Raw genomic sequence first — 23,117 nt, forward strand, 5'->3', positions numbered from 1 at the left:
AATACATGGAGCCGTTTCAGAAGATTATGGTGCTGCTGAATGGTCCCAGTACTTTCTCTCCCAGCAGACACAGTTTGACATTTTCTTTAATTAGAAAACCACAGAAACCAAACTTGAAAGTCGAACGATTATTCTATACTGGTATTGTTTACAGTGGCAAGTGCCTACATAATGTAACTACTATGTTATTATAGTATATTATATTATATTATATCAGTGGCAGTGTCCTTTCTCACTTGGTTGTGTCTGTGGTGAGAAAGGGCATTTGAGCTCATCAAGGAGGAGCAGCAACCTGCTGGTAGACTTCCAGTAGCTGCCTCCTGGCCACCGCCTTCTTTCAGCCCCCCACCCCCACCCCTCCTCTCTCCGCTTCTTCCTCCTCCTCCTCTTCCGCTACTGCAGCAGTAAAACCCGGTGTCTCCTGCATCCATGAAGAGATCCCCCCTCCACGGCACCTCCCCCGCCACGATGGGCCGCGAGCAATTAACTGCGTTGATGTGTTGATATTGAGATATTTCAGTTATCAAATATGAATCATGCATTTGATATTTCTGGCCACTTTGCTCGTCAGCATCCTTTTGCCTTGGCTTCATCCATCACTAGCTTCACTCGGTAGGTACTGCCACAGCCTGCTGGCTTTTTTGTCACTTTAATGTGATCGCGTACGCTTACCACTCTGTGCTTTGTGCTGAAATATTGTTTGGTGATGTGCTTTGGATCTATAACAGCGTTCCTCGGAAGCCACCGGGAATTATTGTATTTAATACGCTGCGTCTTTAGCGTGATGCTGCATGAGGGCAGACTACAGCATCTCAGCATCTTTTGTTCAGCTAGTAAAAACACAATGATCACTGTTATGGATATTTACTACGCTTGAATTAAGTCTAACACACAGGCTCTGTGTTTGTTCAAGTGCGTGATATTATCCAGGCACGCCGGATTAAATGAGAACAGTATTTATCTGGTGCAGTTTTTACTTTGGAAATAACCGTATCAAAAGTGGTTTTTATTTAAATGAGGCAGTTTATAGTCTGTGTTCCAAATCAGTGTAATTGGTGGTGGCTATTAGTTTTTGAGTATACTGCTGCATGTAATCACTGCAGATGAACTGTGTCATAAAATTGGCATAAAGCTAAAGCCACTTGCCTCAGTGTAACAATTGTGTTTAATGAATTAAAGATGATACCTTTGTGCATATCTGTAGTTTTAAAAAACATATATATGTATCTGTGCTGTAAAAAATCCCTTGCAGAGGTTCAAGGAGTAGAGGACAAGGTTGAGAGGGACGCAGTGTCGGCTCTGCTGAAGCAACAGGCAACTGCAGCACCCACCACAGACAACACAACACACCATGCAGTAGAGCATGTGATCACCTACCCCTCTCGGTTGATCTACTACCTAAACGAGGACTCTGAGAGTACCTACCATGACCTGAACACCCATGCTAAGAACCAAGCTTCAGAGGGCCAGGTATGTGGAAGAGGGGTGGATGAAGATGATTAGTGCTTGCATAGCCTTGATTGTGCAAAAAGTTTGCAAGATGTGTGGTCAAAGGTTGTAGTACATAATAATGCGTTGTTTGGTCTGATCCCAGTATTTCATGTCAGTTTGCTGTAGAGAATCAGTCAAAGCTAAGATAATAGTCAAAATAGACCCACTTAGCATAGTTTACGTGTTTCTTTAGCAACTGGATAGATGCCAAAGCAAGTGTGCTGAAAGAAGCACTTCTTCCCGTCAACCCACTGTACATTAACATCCGTCATTGATACAGCACATCTGTTCTTTGTGCATTGTGCTGTACACGAAGTTGAAGGCAGACCCTGGAGGATTTTGGCTCAGTGAGACGCTGCTATAATCTTATTTGTTTTGCAAGCTACCATTATCTGCAGTGACTACTCTTTTTCTCTTCTACAGGCAGTCCACCTAGCCCAAGTTAGTTTCCAGTTAGAGGCATTTGGCTCCAGATTTGTTCTAGATCTGTCGCTTAACAAGTAAGTTCTCCTAATCTAATTTAACCACAGCAATTTATTTCACTTAAATTGGTTAGTGTTATTGATTGTGGGCTTTTTTTTCTGTGAAACTCAGAGATGTGTAAGGATTTTGTTTATCTCCCTGTCCTTGTTTTTTCCCCAAAATCTCACCACCAGACTGACTGAGTACTAATCAAGCATGAGACAAAGACGCATCACAGCCCTTTATGGGAAATGACACCAGATGATAAGAACATGTAAAAGAGTATTTGTTCTCAAGGTCATCTCAACAAAAATGACTAAATAGATGAAAACAATAGAATTTCAGTATCTTGTATCATGCTGGCCTTGTGACCAGCATCCATATAGCCTATCATAGACAGTCTTCACGCTATAATACGTGGTGCTGTATAGAATACAATTAAGATAACTCTTATTTCCTGTTTTAAATCCTTTACTAATTTAAATATAAATCTGCTTGTTGCAGATTTTGGTGTACCATAATAATAATAAATATAATGAAATTGTTGTCATCAGAAAGATACAAAATATAAAGACCAGTGTAGGACTCAAAGAGAACATGCATAAGTGCACTACACTTGTATTTCTATCATGACAGCACAGAGCAGACGTTCAGTGAACTGAAAGTCGACTCGGACTATGATACGAAGCGATGAACCACGTCGAGTAGCTGACTCTTGTTTGTAAATGATATGTATAATGTGTCAGAACAGAGCTTAATGCAGCATCAATTGAAGATAATGTAATCAGGGAAACTGTGGGTCAGCACGTTGGTTGCTAAGTGCTAAGAGCGACGTCAGCTCAGCAGCCAGACTAGTTTTATATGAAGGATTTTGGATAACCAACATCTCTATATTTAATGAGGATTTAATAAGCTTGCATCAAAATGAGGATGGAGACGGCTGCTCTGTGTTCTGCATCTATTGATTCACTCCCTGTATAAAGAAGCCTGGCGTACATGTGAAAAATTCCTGTAGGACGTAGTTACTTTTATGTTTTCTTATCATGTGGTTGGATATTCAGCTTGTGCCTGTGGCTTGCTGAGATCACAGAGGATGTGCCATAAACTTAAGATCCTGTAAACACGCTTTGAAATTACTTTACACAGTTGTTACTTCAGCTATAATGAAGGAAATGTTGGAGCTTTGGCTTCATAGTGGTTTGCGTATCATGTGAGTGCCCACGTCAAGGCTGATAAAGACTTGTAGGCAGTGCAGCAGTATGGAGCAATTAGTATTTATTTTATTGCCCAAATGTACAAGTTCAGAAATCTTCTGCAGTCTGCGGTTTTGGAGATCACATATCAGCGCTGGGATATCTTCAGAGTGTCTGTCACTGCTATCTTCGTTTTAAGTTGAACATTTCCCGTGAGGTTTAGCTGAAATGAAAAATACATCGCTTCTTGTATCGCATGCATCATGTCAAATGACAGAAAAGCCTGTCACTCCGTTCAGGAATCACCACATAGTACAACAGGAAAATCTCAGCAGCAGTGAAGAGGCCTGCACGTGTGACCTTGATTCCCAGCTGTTTGCTTGTAGGTTCTCGACTAGATGCTTTTTTTGTGCAAGAATAGGGGTTTGAATTCTGCTTAGTGTTGTAGCTGCAGCAGCACTGATCTAAATATAGATAGGTCTGCACCCTGCTAGTGGGTGCTGCTTTATCTGCTCACCTCTTACCGTACCTGGAATTGTAAGCAACTAAAAAGATGATTTACAGAAACTAATACAAGTCTTACTTTTAAAGAATCTGGATGTTTTTGAAATGCGTTAGTTAAATCGTCAGTGGCCACAATGGCGACTTTGTCTGGGAGATTTTCTTCCTTTGCCGTCTTTCTGAATACTTAATAGCATCTCCATATATTAAGCCTCAGAGCAGATTATTGCCTTGCATGAACAGCATGAGTGTGTCATGTGCTGCTACAGGATTTTAGAGTTACATTTGATCTGGCGCCAGACGTGAGAACCTCCTGCAGCTCTTTGGTCCCTTCTCTCTCCTTTACCTCTTTGTGCCTTTCATGTGCTGCTGCCTCTCCTGCTGCATTGTGGCGCTCCGTCTCCTGTGAACCAAGAGACCTTGGGGCAGAACTCCCTCCTCATGGTCTCCACGCGCAACCGTGGCGCATAGACATTTAAACAGACACACGTCAAGATGCTCACGCTCCGGCGCTTTACCTTTCCACACTCAGTTTTGTTACCAGCCAGCCAGAGAGCCAACCACACACTTATGCACACACAGCCGTTCAAACACCGATACACTCTGGTGTGGCCCACTCTTCTCATCTGTCAAGCTATAAATAGCCCTTCACTCAGGAATCTCTCAGAGACTGCTCGCGCCTTGGCTCTCCTCTCGTAATGGTGCACTTCCTGTTCACATGCTCCAACGCATCACTCAAAAAAAATGGTCACACTGCTGGTGTCACAATACAGAGCCACTATTTCCATCCTTTTTTTTTCTTGCTGCAGCACAGCTATATGTTCAGAGAGGAGGGATGTTTCCGTTTTGCAAGGTTACTCAGAAAAAAAAAAAGCGCCATTGTGGCAGAAATTATCTCTTGAAGTCAGCTAGCAGACCGAGCGTGTGAGGGACGCTGACTCAGGGAGCTGCTGAGAGAACTGTTGTGTTCAAGGTGAGGTTGAGGCCTTAGGATAATTTATCGCATTAGGCTTTTCCGTTCAGTTTGATTTGGGCAAATCTGATGCAGAAGCAGGTAGCTTCATATGATATAATTTGCTTCTGTTCTGTTCTGTTCTCAGGGTGCTTTTGAGAGATTTTTTATCAAATCCAGTTTTATTTTGTGCATCTTCTGCCGGGCTAGTTAGTCATCCCCAGGTTACCTGCATAGTAATTTTTCCTGAGGGCAGACAACATTTAACATCTCCACTGCACTTTTGAGATGCCAGGGGAGTGTTTGTGCAGCCAAATGCGGGCCCGGCGGTGATGACTGTTCGTGTTTAAACGCCAACCAAAGCACTGCTCTCTCACCACTAGTTTAAAACCACAATATGTGAGTCAGAGAAAGCAAAACGAGACAGACAGACTCCTGCATGTTTTTTTCACTGCATCACCTCCTTTTACTCCTCCTGGCAACTCCTCCTGTTACTAACTGCAGTCTCTGTTTTCTTCAGTGACTTGCTGTCTTCAGATTATGTTGAGATCCACTATGAAGGAGAGAAACCTGTTATATCAAAGGTAATGTTTAAGTAGACACATTTCTCAGTTATTTTGCTGTGGTGGGCCATGTGTATGCTGCTTTGACCTTGCACAGAAATAGATAGATAGATAGATAGATAGATAGATAGATAGATAGATAGATAGATAGATAGATAGATAGATAGATAGATAGATAGATAGATAGATAGATAGATAGATAGATAGATAGATAGATAGATAGATAGATAGATAGATAGATAGATAGATAGATAGATGAGGATATAAGCTAGTGAGATGGAAATGAGAGCTGTTTTCTCCTGCTGCTGATTCAGGCAGAGAGCTGGGTTGGGCATGCTGTAGCTGAATCAGCAGGGTTTTGCTCCCCTGCAGCCTCCTGCTGGAGCTCTGGTCACATGATGAGGGAGAGAAAGCACTCTGCAGTATCAGTGCAGGACGGGATGGGTGAAGTGTGTGTGAGGGAGAGGAAAAGAGAGAGACAGAGGGAAACAGGGTCCTGCGCTCACCCGGGGTCTGAGGGCTGAGTCACAAACAGTGTCGGCACCCACCTTGCAGTGTATTAACTTCCCCTTTTAACAAGCATAGATTGAGCCCCCCTGCAGGAGTGAGCTGCAAATAAGCCAAAACTGACATCTGTGACACAAGCTGTTACCCTTTTAGGACTGCTGGAAAATTCAAACACACTGACAGCTTTACACAGCGCCACGACGGTATACACACAACTCTGTGCATTATGCTAGCGCTGATGTTGCCTTAGTACTGTGTCTTCTTCTCTCAGGGCGGTGAGCACTGTTACTACCACGGCCAGGTGAGAGGGAACGATAACTCCCACGCAGCCTTATCTACCTGTAACGGTTTGCAGTAAGTGAACATCAGATTTTTTATTTTTTTTTGTGAAATCCTCGCCGCGCTCAGAATATCTCTGGATGTACTCATCTCTGCTGCTTAGCTCCTATTGACTCGGTATTGACTGGTGTGTCTCTCCCTTTTATTCTCCCTCTGCCTGGCAGTGGGATGTTTGACGATGGAGTCCATGTGTATCTAATTGAGCCCTTACAACAGAATCATTCAAGTGTAAGTTATTCCTTTAGCAGACACGCACACTGCGATCAAACAAACATCCTCGCCTTGGATGGAAACACATGTTTTATGCTGTTACTCCTTTTTGTTCTCAGGCAAGGATATCCTACCAGGATCATCCTGTTTTCAAAGGAAACGGCCATTTCCTACATGGGATTAACATGACCTTATGTTTTTTTTACATATGGCTATAGCAAAAGACAAATAATCTGCATTTTTATTGTATGTTAATCATCATAATTCCTATTTGTCAAGCCATAGTAGAAAGCTGGTTAAGGTTAGGGTGGTTTTCTAGTCCTGAATGACTATTCAGTGATGGCTCTGGCCCACACCAGTTCTTCCTGTTATGGTAAATGGCCTGTATTTGTATAGCGCTTTACTTAGTCCCTAAGGACCCTAAAGCGCTTCACACTACATTCAGTCATCCACCCATTCACACACACATTCACACACACATTCACACACTAGTGATGGTAAGCTACATTGTAGCCACAGCTGCCCTGGGGCGCACTGACAGAGGCGAGGCTGCCGGACACTGGTGCCACCGGGCCCTCTGACCAATAGTCATAATTATATCATAGTTATAGAGAAAGAGGAACTTTAGGTGCTAATGGGAATCTGTGGCCAAAAAAATCACGAGTGCTGGGATGTTTAGCGATTGCCAGCACTTTCTTCTTGTTGTAATAATCTGTCGGACATGCTTTTGATTGCGCAGTATCTGTTTTCTAGCATTGACGGTCTACATGTTTGTGCACTGCTAGAAATGTTCCTTTTCCTGCTACTACAAGTGGATTTGACTGCATTGCTGGTGGGAAAAATAGTTTCTCCCCCTTTACATGCAAACATAAGTGCTCTTGTTCTTTATAAAACTGGAACACCTCGTGCTCTTGAAATCAGCAACTCAAGAGTACTCACTCTGATACATAACAGCAGCTAAACGTCAGAAAAGATGTGCAGCAGGCATTCAGCGCCAAACATTTTTATTTGTGTAATTATTTAGTCCTGCATTTACTTTTGTAAATCCTTGATAAATTATGTGTTTAAACTTATTTTTTTCATTTGCTCTACCTGCTTGTACAAGTCACCCTCCCTTTTTTTTCACCGATTTGTTTGCCTGACTCCTACAGGATACAGCTGCTAGGCCTCACAAACTAAGAAGAGCAGCCTCTTCTTTGTGGGATGATGATTCAGTGGAGCAGGGTAAGGTTTCGATGCTTGTCATTAACCTTTTCACATAACTGTCTTTATCAGTCCTTCCCCTCTGACCAGCACCACACCTCTTTTGACTTCCTAAACCTGACATTATCATCCCTGTCTTCAGACACAAAGCAAGGACAGGAAGGTCCAGATAGGCTGTCACCCCAGAAGAGACCTTTAAAACAAACTGGATTGGATTTTAGTGTTATAGTTGCCAAATGGACCAAATGTATATCACTTTCCTTGGATCACAAGCACTTGCCTCGCTGCCGTTTTGCCAAGTTCCCTGTCTTCACTCGTCTTTTTGCATTTCATAGGAAATTTTGAGACACGCTGTGGAAATTTCTGGGAAAATGTCACATGCATAACTGATTTCTTTCAATACAAGGCTACAGGGATGTAAACACTTGAGTCTGTAGAGGTGTCACTCTTTCCTTGTGCTTATTTGCAGAGGAAGAGGAGGAGCAGCTCTTCTCCGAGCTGGATGAACTGTCCTGGCTGAGGCGCAGGAAAAAGCGAGCAGTAAGTCTCTGATCTCACCTCTCTCTGAAGTAATGCAATGACTTTAGTGCACTCACCCCGGCTGCGTTTCACAGTTTACAATAAAAACACCCACAGACGTTTACAAGGTTAGACCTGTGGTGATACTCCAAATTATACACTTGAAGCTGCCTGGTCATTGTTGTTTTGTTTTGCAGATGCCTCGCAGCGTATTTGAGGAGATGAAGTATTTAGAAGTCATGATTGTCAGTGACCACAGTATGGTGCGTAAAAATCTCTCCTTTTTTCCTCATTTGATGCTATGTGGCTGGTATTTTATCATGGACAAAAGGATACTCTTTAATATTCCAGACCTGGGCCGACTCCCTCCCAGAAGAGGGAGCAGCAAGCGCCACCGAACGTTACACACTGTACATCACTGTGTGCTATTTTTCCCTCCCCCTTTCTGTTTGCAGTTTAAACGACACAGGAACAAGCAGCACACGAGGAACTTTGCCAAGTCAGTAGTTAATCTTGTGGATAGTGTGAGTAAGCTTTTTACTTATCCTTTGAGCAAACTGGAGTGTGTGCTTTTTTTGGAAACCTCTTTTAGAATATCATCTGTAGAAGACCTACTAGAAGTCCGGCAACGTCTCCTACTGTACTTAATAACAGTTGACTTTTAATGTTTTGCCATCAGCAGGTCTAACTTCACTCAGCTACTATTATCACCAAATCAGCACCAACATACTGACAGTCTAGCCCAGGGGTGTCGAACTCCAGGCCTCAAGGGCCGGTGTCCTGCAGGTTTTAGATCTCACCCTGGGTCAACACAACTGAATCACATGACTAGTTCATTACCAGGCCTCTGGAGAACTTCCAGACATGTTGAGGAGGTAATTTAGACATTTAAATCAGCTGTGTTGGATCAACGGCACATCTGAAACCTGCAGGGCACCGGCCCTCGAGGTCTGGAGTTCGACACCTGCGGTCTAGCACATGACTTCTCTGGCATCACAAGCTGGATAAGATTTGATTTTGTTCAGTGCTCACTATCTGCAAAATGTTTAACATTTCATTCACCCTCGTGTCTAATTTGCATTTGATGCTTAAACTACAATGGTAAACCTTGTCACAGGACCGTCACAGGACTAAAATGCACAACTCCAGGCAGACAAAATAATGCAAAGCAAACCTTTTATTTTGTTGACGTCGTAGATCAATAACTAAAACAAGGAAACCACAGAGAACCGGGGTAAACAGCAAGCACACATCCAGGGAAGACAAAGACTAATTGGAAGAAAGGCAGTATACAGTCACTAGACACTTTGTTAGGTACAGCTGTTCAATAGCTGCTCATTAGCCCAACCATTGAATTGGCCAATTACATGGCAGCAACTCAGTGTATGGAGGCATGTAGAGGTGTCAAGATGACCTGCGGAAACTTACATTGACTGTCAGAATGGGGAAACGGGTTATTTAAGTGACAGTGCTGCTAAAACTTTGGCACGTTTGGGATGCAATGGAAGAGTCACATCATTATTGTGCAGCTGACAAATCTGCAACAACTGAGGGAGGCTGTCACATCAATATGGACCAGATTTGCTGAGGAATGTTTCCAGCATCTAGTTGAATCTATGCCCGGAGAATTAAACATTTAAATGCAGTTTGTAGTGAGTGTATATAAACAACCTGAGGGCAAACTGGGAGCAGGAGAGAAATGAAACATGGGTGAAGGTACAAGATAATCACAGGGGAGGAAGTAAAAGTCAAAGCAAGACACAAGAGACAACTGACAGAGTAAAACAGGAAATAACTCAAAAGATAAATACTAAACACAGACAAGAAACTCACTCTGGTTAGTCTTGAGCTACAATACCTCAAGACAGCAACTGGAATACAAGGAAGCATAAAAAAAGTACACATTTGACTAGAACAGGCTTCTGTTTTCATTTTATCTAAGCGTAAAAAACATATCTTCAGTAATACTGCAAAGGATCAAATCAGGAATCCAAAACTCATCATGCCACAGATAAGAATCAAAACTTCAAACACTAGAATAACAGAGAAAGCAAAACAGACACCCAAACTCAGATAGATAACTAAGAATTCAAAACTCCAAAAATAACGGGCAAACATCATGGCTAAACATCAGTGTTATCCTTGTCTGTCTGTGTTCTTTGTATGTGTGTAAACACTCCCCTGTATTCCTCCCCGCTCCCATTATTCTACATCCGTCCTCCGCTTCCTTTGCTGTCGCTCTCTGCCTCTATCTCACACGTTTTGTTGTGTTTTTTTTCCTTTACTGCTTCCATTCATTGCTTCCGACGGCAGATCTTCAAAGAGCAACTCCATACACGTGTGGTGCTTGTTGCTGTGGAGATTTGGACAGACAGGGATCACATCCCCATAAGTGTGAAGCCGCTGGAACTGCTGCGTGATTTCTCCAAGTACCGGCAGCAAAGCATCAAGCACCATGCCGATTCTGTGCAGCTACTCTCGTAAGTTCACCCTTCGGGGGCTGAACAGATCGTTTGGGGTGGTCTCTGGTTTTGCTCTGATGGAAGTACGCTTTGTTTGCCTGCCTGTAACTAAAGCAGCACTGCTGTGTTCTTACCTGCTTTGTGCTATTTATATCTTCCGTCTTATTCTTCATCTCCATCATTCTTACAGAAACGCCACCTTCCACTACCGCAGAAGCAGCACTGCGTACTTTGGAGGCATGTGTTCTGTGAGCCGTGGAGTAGGCGTCAATGAGGTCAGATTTACTGTCACACATCCAGCATTGCTCTGTGGACGTATCGCAGTGTGATTATGCGGTGAATAATATGTTGTCACTGTTGTGCCAACAGTACGGCACCACCTCGTCCATGGTAGTGTCTCTTTCCCAGAGCCTGGCACAGAACCTGGGCATCCAGTGGGATCCGGCATCCAAGAGAAGTAAACATGAAACACTTTTTCTTAACACACAGCTGCTATAAGCACGATAGGCATGGCAGGCTAAAGTCACAAAGTTCATGCCACATAGTAAATAACAGTTTTTATGTAGCGGTCTCAAAAATGCACCTGTCAGTTATGATACATTTGGTGTTTTATTGAAGACCCTGTGATCCCTACACTGGTTTCAGATGCCTCGCTAACATTATCCAGCTTTGCTTGAATTAAGGTCAGGATGGGAACATTTTTCACTCTTAAAACAGACATACACACAAAACTGAAATGCTTTTGCTGCACGGCTAAAGTTGTTTGTAAAGTAGAGAAAATGTTTTGAAGGCAGGTGTTTAAATGCACTTTATTTAAGACTGCTAACTGGATGTAACCTCACATCTGGAAATTGGAGAAGTAGCAGAAATGTAGGTGTTTTTCTTTCTCGAAATTGTATTTTTAGTACTTTGAGCACCACAAATACTTCTGCTCTCAACTCTTTAGGTCTAAGAAGGAAGTGTTTTGTGTTAAGTGAACTTTCACATTTCACTATTCTGTTACTATTGGCATTTAACTGTTTAAATACAGGATACAATGCATTTTTTTGAAAGTCTTAACTGATATTTTAGATGTCATTCACAGGCCTCCTCTAAAACAAAAAGTCTCTTTGCAACCCTGTTGCCAGAAGTCACCGTCGGTGGACTGACTGTATTTGAGAAAAGTAGACCAGAAAATGTCCGTTTGAGAAAGAATTTATGCCATCAGATTTGAGATCGCCATGCTTAATGAGGCAGCTGCCAGGTTAGAAACTACAAGCTGGAAAAAATGCTAACCATCAGCAAAAGTCTATTTGTGGCCCCAAAGCTGCCAAGGAGAATGTCAGTGTAAAATAAAGTGAAAGGATTCTTCATTATTCAGCAGAAAGCTGGATATCAGGAGTTAAATCCACGGATTAAGACTGCTTTTCTTTGAAATTACAAAAAAAAAAATAATTATGCTAACATGCTTACTTTGTCTACTCTAAGTCTTTATTTAAAATGAAAGTTGTGGATGCTATCTTTTCTTACTCTGTCCGTTCCTCTTTCTCTGGTGTTTCTACACTTTCTGCCCTGTTTTGCAGAGGAATGCGGCTGTACTAGCCAGTGGGCTGGCTGCATAATGGAGGATACTGGGTAAGATCCAACATACCCCCGAGAAACACGCATACACAGTCATTCATTCACATGGCGGAGCAATTACAAATGCTCGTTTGTGTGCACTCAGTAATGTAGTAATCAGTACTCGTTCAGCTTTTTTCCTTGTTGCTTGTTATTAACTAACTCTGAGCGACTGTTTAATACAGTTACACAGTTTTTAACCACCTAGTCAGTCAGTACACAAGTAAGAAAATGAATAAGTTGCACCTACTGTAATTTCGGCATGCTGTTTTGTGAATAATAAGCAACTCTTTTAGCTAAAGTAGGATTGGGTATATAAAAGGTAGCTGTAGTCACCAGGGTGTCCCCCATTGGTTAGTTATGTTCCTAGAGAGGATTTTGCCGTCACCATCTTGTTGTTTTGAAACTGGACAGGATGAGCAAAAGTGGCTCTGACTCAAAAACTGAGGGACAAAGCATGCTGTTACGATAGTGACTTGTCAGTGACCAGAAGCATACCCAGCTTTATCATTCTACACGCCTCTATTTGACACCACAATTTAAATCATGTTGTATTCAATTTAACTTGAAACTTGCAACTGAGAACATAAACACACTTCCATTGGTCAAAATTTCAGGTTATTATTTCAAGATTTTAAACTTAGTGATACGTTTTAGTCAGTAAGCTGAAATTTTGAGATATCTAATGAAAATTGACTTTTGGGAAATTTGCATGCATTCAGATTACTTGAAGTCAACATTTTAGGCATATTTTTTTGACTGTATCCTGTTTGGTTGGACAAACTTATAAATATCATTGTCTTCTCTCTGCAGAGTCCAACACCCACAAAAATTCTCCAAATGCAGCATCTCAGACTACAAGGAGTTCCTCCTGAAAGGTGGAGGTTCTTGTTTGTTCAACAGGCCAACCAAGGTTAGTCGCCCCTTCTCTCAACATGTCAAACTTTTACGCACACGTGCTCCTTTTACACCGTCTTGTCCTCTCCTGACAGCTGTTCGAGGCAGCAAATTGTGGGAATGGATTTGTAGAACTGGGAGAGGAGTGCGACTGCGGACTGAGAACAGTGAGGGTCTTTTTACTTCACCACGTCACGCACGCCCATTTGTCATCTTCTCTTTGTTCAGATGCTTGAAGCTCGTTTCCCTTTGTTTTCAGGACTGCCAAAAGGAATGCTGCAAGAAGTGCTCCCTTGCCAATGGGGCACACTGCAGCGATGGACCATGCTGCAATAAAACATGCTTGGTACAAGCTTGGTTCTTTCTTTTTAAAGCTCTGAAAAACTAGTAGTTGATTTCTGAAATCCAACGCTGTTTTATTCTCCTTTTCTTGCCAGTTCTACCCACGAGGTTACAGCTGCCGCTATGCTGTGAACGACTGTGACATCTCAGAGACCTGCTCTGGGGACTCGGGACAGGTTGAGCTTATGGTTTATTTAGCTTTAAATAGCTTTAATTAGTTCATTTTTTTTGCACGTTGAACACAAATTTGGCTGTTAAAAAAGAAAGGTTGTTCTCTTTGTGATTTTTACAGTGCCCGCCAAACCTTCATAAACAAGATGGTTACATCTGCCAGGTAAACCAGGTAAGAAATGGGTATTTACAAAAATATAAATGCCAACGTGTGCTCAAAGTTTTCTGATTTTTTATTAATCTCTATCTAAAGGGTCGCTGTTACAGTGGAGAGTGTAAGACCAGAGAGAACCAGTGTAAATACATCTGGGGATCAAGTAAGGTTTAATGCTTCTCGGGTTAATTTGAGCACGGGTTCTGCACAAGGAGAGGCAGCGTGCAGCTCATCGCCCCTCTTTTTGTTTTAGAGGCTGGAGGCTCGGAGAAGTTCTGCTATGAGAAGCTGAACACGGAGGGGACAGAGAAGGGCAACTGTGGAAAAGATGGAGAAAAATGGATCCAGTGTAGCAAACAGTGAGCACAAAATAATAACACTGTCGCACATTCATTGAATAATAAAGTGCCTGAAAGCATATTTTGAACTTTTCTAAACTGATCGGCCAACATTTACACCCATTTTGTACACCAAGCAGCCAGCTGTGCATAGGTGAGAAAGTTTTACTGTCAAGATCCTTTAGGATCCCCAAATTTTTGTTGTGGTATTCCAAAGATATATTGTACAAGTTAATCCTGTTATGTGGAATTTCAGCATCAGGTTTCTCAGTTGTTGTTGTTTTACAGCTATCCAACAGAGGGCGCCAAAGGACCCTGTTTAAAATGGATAATTGCCATCAAATGCCAGGAATGTATTTTTACCAATCAGATCAATTACTAAAAACAGATTCCAGGGAAACCACCTCAGCACACATGTCTTCAGTCTTCCTGGCTTTTCTCTTTAACTGGGATGTGGTGGTAAAAGTCAAGTCAGTTTACACTGCCCAGCCAAAAAAAGCTGAAGCCTGAAATATTTAACTGGACTGCCTTTAGCTTCGATGACAGCACGCATTTGCAGTGGCATCGTTTCAAAAAGCTCATGCAGTTTCACAATATGTATTCTCGTCCAGAGTGGCATTCATTTTTTAACAAGACTGATGTCGGCGGAATCAGAACGTCTTCTCCGGCACATTCCTAATAAGGCAATATTCCCAATAACAGTTAAAGTCAGTTAAGTCTGGGTTGGCCAACCCACATGTGAAAATGATGTCTCATGCTCCTTGAACCATTTATTCATAGTCCGAGCGTGATAAATCGTAGCATTGCTATCTTGGAACATGAATGTGCTATCAGGGAAGAAAAACATCCACTATGGAAAAACCCGGTCATTCAGTATATTCAGGTAGTCAGCTGACCTTATTTTAGGCCACATGACACTGTAGAACCAACTGAAGCAGCCGGAGATTGTAAAATTGCCTCTGCAGGCTTGTACACTAGGCGCTCGGCATGATGGGTCCATCATTTCATCCACCTCTTTTTATGACCTCGTTCCTCCTTCCAGGTTTTACACAATGACATTTCTTTTTTTGTTTTAGTTTTTCTTTGCTGGAGATAACAGAAGGCTTAAAACTTTCCTTTTTGCGTATAGTTAAGGCTGGATCAGGTGATTCTGAACCATTCCTTGGGTATGCTGCAGTAATCTTAGACTGCTGGGAGAGTCCCATGTCCTTCACTCACTTTCTTTTTCAGTTTCCATGTGTTTATAGAAGGATATTGCATTTAATTATTAGTAATTCATTTTAAATTCTAGCTCTCCCATAGTGTGCCTTTTGTCCTAACTCCCTCTGCTCTCACTTTCCCCTCACACCCATGGCATGGATCCAAGTCGCCCACGCATTCTTGTGGGCCTACTTGTGGTTTCTACTGGAGGTTTCTTCCCGTTAAAAGGGATTTTTTCCTTCCAACTGTCACCAAGTGCTTGCTCATAGGGTGTTGTCTCATTGTTGGGGTTTCTCTGTAGTTCTGTGGGGTCTCTAACAATATAAAGGTGACAGTAGAACAGACCAATAACCTTCTGAAACAAACGAAAATCTTTTCCACAATCACGGGAAATGTTTTGTGATGTGGTTGTTTGTTCACTGCATCAGTTAGGGTTAATTAAATGACATGTTGCCAGCTGCATTAAGTAATCACTGCAGTAATTATCCAATGAAAGGCTTATACTTAATAGCTTAGTTAAATCCAGGTGGCGACTTCTTTTTGGCCAGGCAGTGTATTTGTAAAACATGTTTAAAGGTAAGCAGTGTGACTTTAAAATTGCACTTAATATTAAAGACCAAACATTGACTGCAACAGATCAAATGAAAGTTATCAGTACGAGGTTTCAGATCTTTACAGATGTCGCTTTGAACCAAACTAATAGAGCTTTTTGGTGCATTTTGGTAATTGGTGGTGCAGAGGTGAACATTACATTGTTAGATAGGTGGAAGAGTGTTATCTGTACACATTTTTGGTTGCTTATCTCTCTCTTTTACAGTGACGTGTTCTGTGGTTTCCTTTTGTGTACCAATGTCGGGCGTGTCCCTCGCATTGGAAGCATGAAAGGAGACAGTACCCCCACCTCCTTCAACCACCAAGGGAACGTCATACAGTGCACGTAAACACATTTACTTTAATATAATGCCTGGGGCCTGGGGGCTCTTTACCCATGTGGGAAATAAATAGAAAAACTCTGTAGTAAATTTGGGGGATTTTTTGTGTCGCAATGGGCCATTTTCTCATAAACTTGCTCATAAAACGCAAGCTGTTACTAGAAGTTTTTCTATTTCTTTCTAAAATGGGTGCCTACAGGCAGTGTTTCTTCTGTAGCTTTATTTTTTGGGAGACTTCAACACTCCTCACCTCTACTCCATCCTTCTCCTCAGGGGTGCCCACGTCCTTTTGGATGATGAAACTGATTTAGGCTACGTGGAGGATGGGACTCCCTGTGGGCCGTCAATGATGTGCCTTGACCGCAAGTGTCTGCCCATCCAGTCACTTAACATGAGCACCTGCCCCATTGGACCTAACGGACATGTGTGCTCGGGCCATGGGGTGAGTATTTGTACGCACTTACCTACACCTACTCTTTGCTCACTGGCAAATTGAGAGGGTGTTCACTCATTTTTAGAAGATTAGCAAGCATGGACTGCGTGTAGTATTTGTTTGTAAGGGCTGCAGAACGTTTCCAACACCTTTGATGAAAAGGGTGCTTACTGAGTCATGGATAAAGGCTGTTTATGCTCTAACTTAGAGTTTCTGTTCAGCAAACACCAGTATTTGCTCTTTGTTTATTAAATCTCACTCTGGAGGGATGAGGAGAAGTAAGGAGGCTCATTGCATTTCAAATGCCCAGGGTTGTTGATTTTCTTTTTCTCAGTAGAAAAAGTCAAACAAAAGCCTCAAGCTTAAGGGAAATATGCAACTGGCAATCCTTTATTCAGGTGTCAACACAAACTGGAAACTGGGGAAAACCTCTACCCTTTTATGGAAATGTCAAATACCTCTTATACCAGTAAGCCAAACTTGCTTTATTTAGATTTTTTTAAGAAGAAGTTGCAGAATATTTAAATAATATGTATTTAAATAAAAATAAATAAAATACTTCTCTTCATCCATCTATCCATTTTCTTAACAGCTTATGCAATTCAGGGTCATTCAGGGTTGTACTCGAGTCTATCCCAGCTGTCGTTTCAAACTCTAAATGTGCTTCCTTTCTGAGTGGCCCGGCATGTGCAGCATCATTTCTCAGCTGATGTGGTAGAAATTTCCACAATTAAAAATATGTAAATACATAATAATCAAAAATCGTAATCTTTTCTGCAGGAAATACAATGCTTTATATTTCCTGAATTAAATGCAACTCAAATTGTTTTTGAAAATATTATTTTGATGATAAAATAAACACACAGACACAAAACAATAATAATAGCTTGATTTGCTCTATACTGCATTGAGACGTGCATCTTCCCAGAAATGTAACTTCCTATGGTTACAATATGTGATTATGATTCCAATAATAGCATTTTGCTATTAATTACTAATGCAGTAGTTACTATTTTTCCAAATTCAAAATGTTCCATGTAGCCATTGTTCAGTATTTATTATCTTAGAGTCCAACATGATTGGATGAGTTTCACTTGAGACGATGAAGTAATGCAGACACACCAGTGCACAAGTATAAATGCAAAGCGTTAACTAACTGCAGCGTTAGGTTCTTCAGGGATTTAGTTCAGCACTATAAATGAAGCTTAAGATGTTTCTTAAAGAAGTTTTTTTCCCAAGCGAGTTCTCCTCAGGGGGCTATAGCTGCCTGGGAAATTACACGTCGGTTGATTGATTTTCTTCAAGAGTCCCAGTAAGCCAGTCAGCCGAAAACCAGCTTGCCTAAATTAAATACATTTTTTACACCATCCTGCACTTTTCTCGCTGTGATGCTTTTCTGTGATGCTCACACCAGCTTGGATTACTGGAGCTGAATAAAACATAGCTATTGTGTTTTTTTCTATCATACGTCAAAACCTATGCCAGATTTTTTTGTATAATGTTGGGGAAAAATGGAAGAGAAAAAGTTCCTTGAGGGGAATTTAAAAAAACTCCATCTTTCATTCTGTTTACCTCTGTATGTCTGCTGTGCACAGGTATGCAACAATGAAGCCACATGCACCTGTGACACCACCTGGGCCGGGACAGACTGTAGCATGCCTGACCCGCCTAAAGAGCCCGATCTCACTCCAGAAGAAGAACCCAAGGGTCGGTTTCCAACCTTTCTACTCCCGCCATCCGCCATCCAAAAATGAATATATCCACCCTTTTTTAATTTAGCCCAGATTCACATTGATCGTATGTTTAATGTAAATGTTATTACAGTGTCGCTCTCAGACGCACTGCTAGATCTGAGTCAGTCGCACATTCCTGAGTTTCACAGGTCTACTGGGGAACATAAAGGCTTTGATTGTAGGAGAATGTAAAAGCAGTGTAAGATTTGTTTGCTCTGATTCTGAAGATGATGCTTTGACCACAGGGGGAGGGGCTTACGGGGCAGTGGTCACTTCATCCATGACTCTGAAGCAGAAGCCTGCTATTTGTTTTTGACAGGGTGGTAATAATGCTCCTTTTCCCCTCTGCACAGTGAGCGTGGCCACTAACAGGCTGATAGGGGCAGTAGCAGGGACCATTCTGGCCCTGGGGGTGATTTTTGGAGGCACAGGGTGGGGAATAGAGTAAGCATCTTTAACCCTTTCACAGCTCTTCCTCTCATAGTGGTGCCTCAGTGTGCGGGCGGTCTCGTGAGCCGGCCTGAGCCCGTGTGTGCGTCCCGGTGGCTTTGTGTTTTCTTGTGTGTTGGTGATGACCATATAATTGTCATGTGATTGGATGTTTTCAGTGTCGTGTGATTGATTGATGGATCTCCCCTCCCTCCCTCCCTCCTTCCTCTCCTTCTCCTGTCACTTCCTGTCGTTCCCCATTACTACAAGCCTCTTTCTTCATCCTCCCTCTTCCCTCCCTACTTCCTCTCCTTTCTCTTATTCTTAGTCGTTATGTGGTTGCTCCTGTGATCCTCTCCTTTCTGGGGCATGTGGGGCATTTAGATGAAAACAGTCCTGAGAAGTGTCCAGTTAGTGACCTGGCTTGTCAGTCAGTGGTAGGCTGTGTGGTGACTGGGACCCCTAAAAACATTTTGTACTGCTCACACTGCAGATCACACCTACATGTCACCTGTAAACCTTTACAGTGATGGATGCCCAGGGTCTACACAACCTTAACAGACAAACCACTGATAATCGCTACCTCAACTGACACCAGATAAACTTAAATATTTCCAGGGCGTTTGCTTGATTACATTCTCTTTATAACACTAAAAGGGGGTTGAAAAGCATGCAAAAAAATGCATTCTCAAACTCAGTCATTTTATTGTAATAGTATACTTATGGTATGTTTTCTGTTCCATGTGAAATCATCATTGTATAGCTAAATGTTATTAATACAGTAAATGAGTATAGGAACTCATGTCTTTTTCCCCATAACCCTTTACAGGTCCTAGTGCCACCAATCTAATAATAGGCTCCATCGCCGGAGCCATCCTTGTGGCTGCCATAGTGCTGGGGGGGACTGGATGGGGCTTTAAGTAAGCAACACGCCGCATGCCTCTCCTGCTCTAACTCTAGCATCCCTGCTGCTTCTAGACACCAGGGTTTGAGCTCCTGCTACAGAATACAGCATCCCGGGGTGGACATGTTACACTTACTACACTTAGGCTCACACTGACGAGGAGACATGCAGAACACATATGGGTGTGGAAGGCGTTCAGGTGTTTGATACTGTATGAGTAAATTTGACTTTGGGAAACGCTGGGGGTGTCTGTGCATCTGTAGCAGAACCTCAAACTGATTAGACGGGCAGAGTTCAATGTTTGACATGCATTTCATAGTAAAGTACAGAGGGGACAGAATACTTTATAACAGCTAAGTGGTTAAAAAAGTTTGTTTGTACTTGTATTACAGAAATTACTCCCCTTTAAAATCTTAAACTAGACCATTCAGTGTCACTCTATGGCTAGGAAATCTACCCACCGCTGATTAGCCTGCTGTCTTGAGCAACAGGGGTGTTACGCATCCTAATCTAAACAGACCTAAGGACTAAATAATAAATATGGTCCTACAGCCACTAAAGCATGCCAGATAGCATCATGGTTGTCACTAAAACAGCAAAAAAAACAAAAAAAGGGAAAGAAAATAGAATAAGAAACCAAACATTTCTGCATGTTGACTTGTTGATTTGGAGGAGGTCAGTTCATTGCACAAAGGCTGAGACAAACCCTGAGCAATTTGGTCCGAGGGTTGTCGTGCTCTCATCACTTCCATGATGTTTTTTTCTCACTCCGTCGCTCTTTGAGGCCGAGGCTTTAAATGGAGTTATGAGAACAACACACACAGACACAGAGAGAGAGAGAAGCCAGGACCTTTTTGTTGTCTGCAGCCTTTGTGCCATGGCTGGCCACACCCACCTGGATGGCTGAGCTCCGCCATAGAGCAGAGCAGGACTCTCGGACCCGCCCACACCAGCTGCCATTGCTGCCTGCTTCGCAGACCCGGTACAGACACGGCGCATTGCACTGCATGAACCACGCACAGCAATAGTGCCACCTTCAACTGGCCGACTATTGGAACAGGTGCATGACAGAGTGATAGAAGCCCCACAGCAAGCCACAGTACGGGGAGGTTATGCATCACTCCTGTTGTTGTACTCATTGTTGTCCCACTGTTGTGGTAGTAGTTACTGTTGCTGCTGCCGCCGCTGTGATCGTTATTTCTGTGCTCGTCTCCTCTTTCCTCCTCTCCGCTGTAGAGTACACGTTATGTTAGCTCTTTCCTCCCAGATGGTTGTTTTGAGTGGAACTAATGTGTTTCCCATCAATACCGGTAATGACACGTGTCTCCTACACTTCACCTTGTAAACTGATGTTGCACGAAGGAGCCGATCAGCACATCTGCAAGAAGGCAACAGAGTATATTTATATTCGTAACACCTTAAAAATTATGTAATATGGCTTAGACTTGATTGTTCTTTGATTTCAAAAATTAAACATATTTATTTATTTCAGATCTGGCCAGTACTACAAAAACTGTAAAGCAGATGTGATGTTTTCTCATCGCTGACACTGTAGACCTCAGGTTTGTGACTGTAAATACCTCTGACTGTCTCTTTGCAGTCAAGGCTGAGCGGGCCAACATGGACCAGCCTGTCCTCACTCCAGTGTCCTCGGCGTTTGATCCTGAAGCCCTCAAAAAGTGCACATTTGGAACATTTTCATCAGGCACACTTACACTGTGTCTAAAATCCCATACTATGTATCACTTAAACAGTAGGATTTAAGCCTTAGGATACATTCCAGTGCCTTTGCTGAAATTTTATTAACAGCAGAGTGAAAGCATGTATTTAAACACTCAAGTTCAAGAGTTATCAATGTTAGATTTCAGCTCACTGTCCCGCTTACCCAAAATAGTATGTACCTCGCATGCTATTGGATACATACTGAGAATGTGTTATACCAAACAATCCTCACGTACTACTACTACTACTACTAAAAAGTACGTAAGTATGGGATTTTGCTCACAGCCTTACATAATAAACTGCAACTAACAGCATTTCCTTAAGAGAGCGTGGTTGCTTGTCCAGGTTGCACTAGCTCCGTTGCATATATAATTATAGCAGATGCTGACTTCTTTTTCTTATCTCCTCATCAAGAAATGTGAAGAAACGGCGGTATGACCCCAATGCCACAGCCATTTAACCCAAGGAGAAGATGGCAATCACACAGGGACTGCTCCAAGGCTTCCTTAGTTGGCTACCTGACAGCTGGACTGCACTTACTGCTGCTGATTCTTTGGCATTAGATTTACTTGAAAAAGACATAGTGGACATTTTAACAAATTTCCATCGTAGTGACATTATAAATGCAGCCTTTTTCAACTACACCTCACCCACGCCCATCCACCCTGATCTCCAGAGTGACAGAGCTCCTCTTTCCATCCTTTAGTGCCAGTGCACAGGCGTTCAGGCGGAATCCACACCACTCTCTCACCTGGCATGAATAAAATCGAAACAAAACCTGCTGCTTGCTGGCCCGCCCGACCCCCACCCAACCCGCCCGCGCCCGGCATGAAGAGCCCTCTCTGCGGGGCTCTGCATGGCTACCAAAGCTATGAATATACTGCAAAAATAAAAAAGAAGAAAAAAGAAAACACAGAAAGAGGAGAAAAAAAGCGCAGGAGAGAGCCTCATTAAAAACCAAACCCAGTGACAAGCCTGTTGAAGCTCCTGTTTAAGCAGAACTTCATGTGAGGACCTATAAGGGCAATGCAGGCCATGTAGTGAATGCGCACACACACACATGCACACACCACTGTACATATTTAAGGAGTTCAGGGTTGGAATTGACAGCATATTTTCCAAGGACATCAAATGCTTTTGTTTTTTATCTTAACATCTTGTATAGCGGGTGTTTTTGGTAATGTTATTAAAATAAAAAACAAACAAACTGAGACTAGGATTTGGGCCAAAATGGTTAGAGAAGAAAATCTAAAGTCAGATTTGAGGACAGAGAGAGAAAGCTGTGGTGTCGAGGAGAAGCGCGTCATTTCCGGAGAGATTCAGACTGTGATCCGATTTAGCCCCCTGTTTTTGAAGTATCTTCAACACTGACTCAAAAGCCAAAGAACCAATCACCCGAACATGTGGATGTTGTTGCACACGGAGCACTTTCCCCTCTGTCTGCAGCCAGTGGTGCCTCTCATGCTGAGGGCATGAAGTCTGTCCATGCAGGCGCTCACGTGTCCGGCCAGGTCTCACTTAACAGTCCTCATCAACACCCACTATACTGGCTTAAGCCTTTTTGCTCTCATAAACTCTTAGTGGAAATCAAGTTCAGCTCTACAGGTAATGCTGCATGCAAATCACTATAGTGGGCTTATAATTCTATATGGGAGTCCCCAAAATCTGCAAGGAAAATATGCTACAAAAGATAGGTGCATGTCAACAATAAAAAACATTTAACTTTTATTTACTATGCAAAGAAAGATATTGCACAAAAGTATGGGTAATAGTGATATCGGTGTAGACATGGTTTTACAAAAGGAAAAAAAAAAAACAACCGCTGCTAATCAGCTAATCTTTTGTATTTGCCCACTCCTAT

At 42.4% G+C, this 23,117-nt stretch overlaps 1 protein-coding gene across 2 annotated transcripts; it reads left to right on the forward strand.

Moving 5' to 3' along the window:
- Positions 1-536: 536 nt before the first annotated feature.
- adam23b (ADAM metallopeptidase domain 23b) lies at positions 537-21,716 on the forward strand. Of its 2 annotated transcripts, none has more exons than XM_085373836.1 (26): positions 537-612; positions 1,253-1,470; positions 1,915-1,991; positions 5,120-5,183; positions 5,941-6,023; positions 6,173-6,236; positions 7,370-7,447; positions 7,899-7,961; positions 8,138-8,203; positions 8,396-8,464; positions 10,254-10,420; positions 10,593-10,677; positions 10,772-10,859; positions 11,965-12,016; positions 12,815-12,914; positions 12,994-13,065; positions 13,158-13,244; positions 13,336-13,416; positions 13,533-13,583; positions 13,665-13,728; positions 13,819-13,924; positions 15,921-16,040; positions 16,309-16,477; positions 18,064-18,175; positions 19,460-19,550; positions 21,671-21,716. In XM_085373836.1, the coding sequence occupies exons 1-26, from the start codon at positions 537-539 to the stop codon at positions 21,714-21,716; spliced, it is 2,349 nt and encodes a 782-aa protein (XP_085229962.1). The 2 variants fall into 2 exon arrangements, with proteins under 2 accessions (XP_085229962.1, XP_085229961.1); XM_085373835.1 differs by having other exon boundaries at positions 7,370-7,442; positions 7,891-7,961.
- Positions 21,717-23,117: the final 1,401 nt, after the last annotated feature.

The sequence above is a fragment of the Diplotaxodon limnothrissa genome, linkage group LG16 (genome assembly GCF_057381915.1).
Source record: "Diplotaxodon limnothrissa isolate DT_005_m linkage group LG16, D_limnothrissa_male_GT1.1, whole genome shotgun sequence".
NCBI classification, from domain to species: Eukaryota; Metazoa; Chordata; class Actinopteri; order Cichliformes; family Cichlidae; genus Diplotaxodon; species Diplotaxodon limnothrissa.

Bases quoted from the DNA above. Each gene is read 5' to 3' on its own strand.
- adam23b (XM_085373835.1), top strand. From the start codon at position 537: ATGCATTTGATATTTCTGGCCACTTTGCTCGTCAGCATCCTTTTGCCT. The intron at 10,421-10,592 runs GTAAGTTCACCC...TCATTCTTACAG, and splicing joins GATTCTGTGCAGCTACTCTC to AAACGCCACCTTCCACTACC. The intron at 18,176-19,459 runs GTCGGTTTCCAA...AACCCTTTACAG, and splicing joins TCCAGAAGAAGAACCCAAGG to GTCCTAGTGCCACCAATCTA.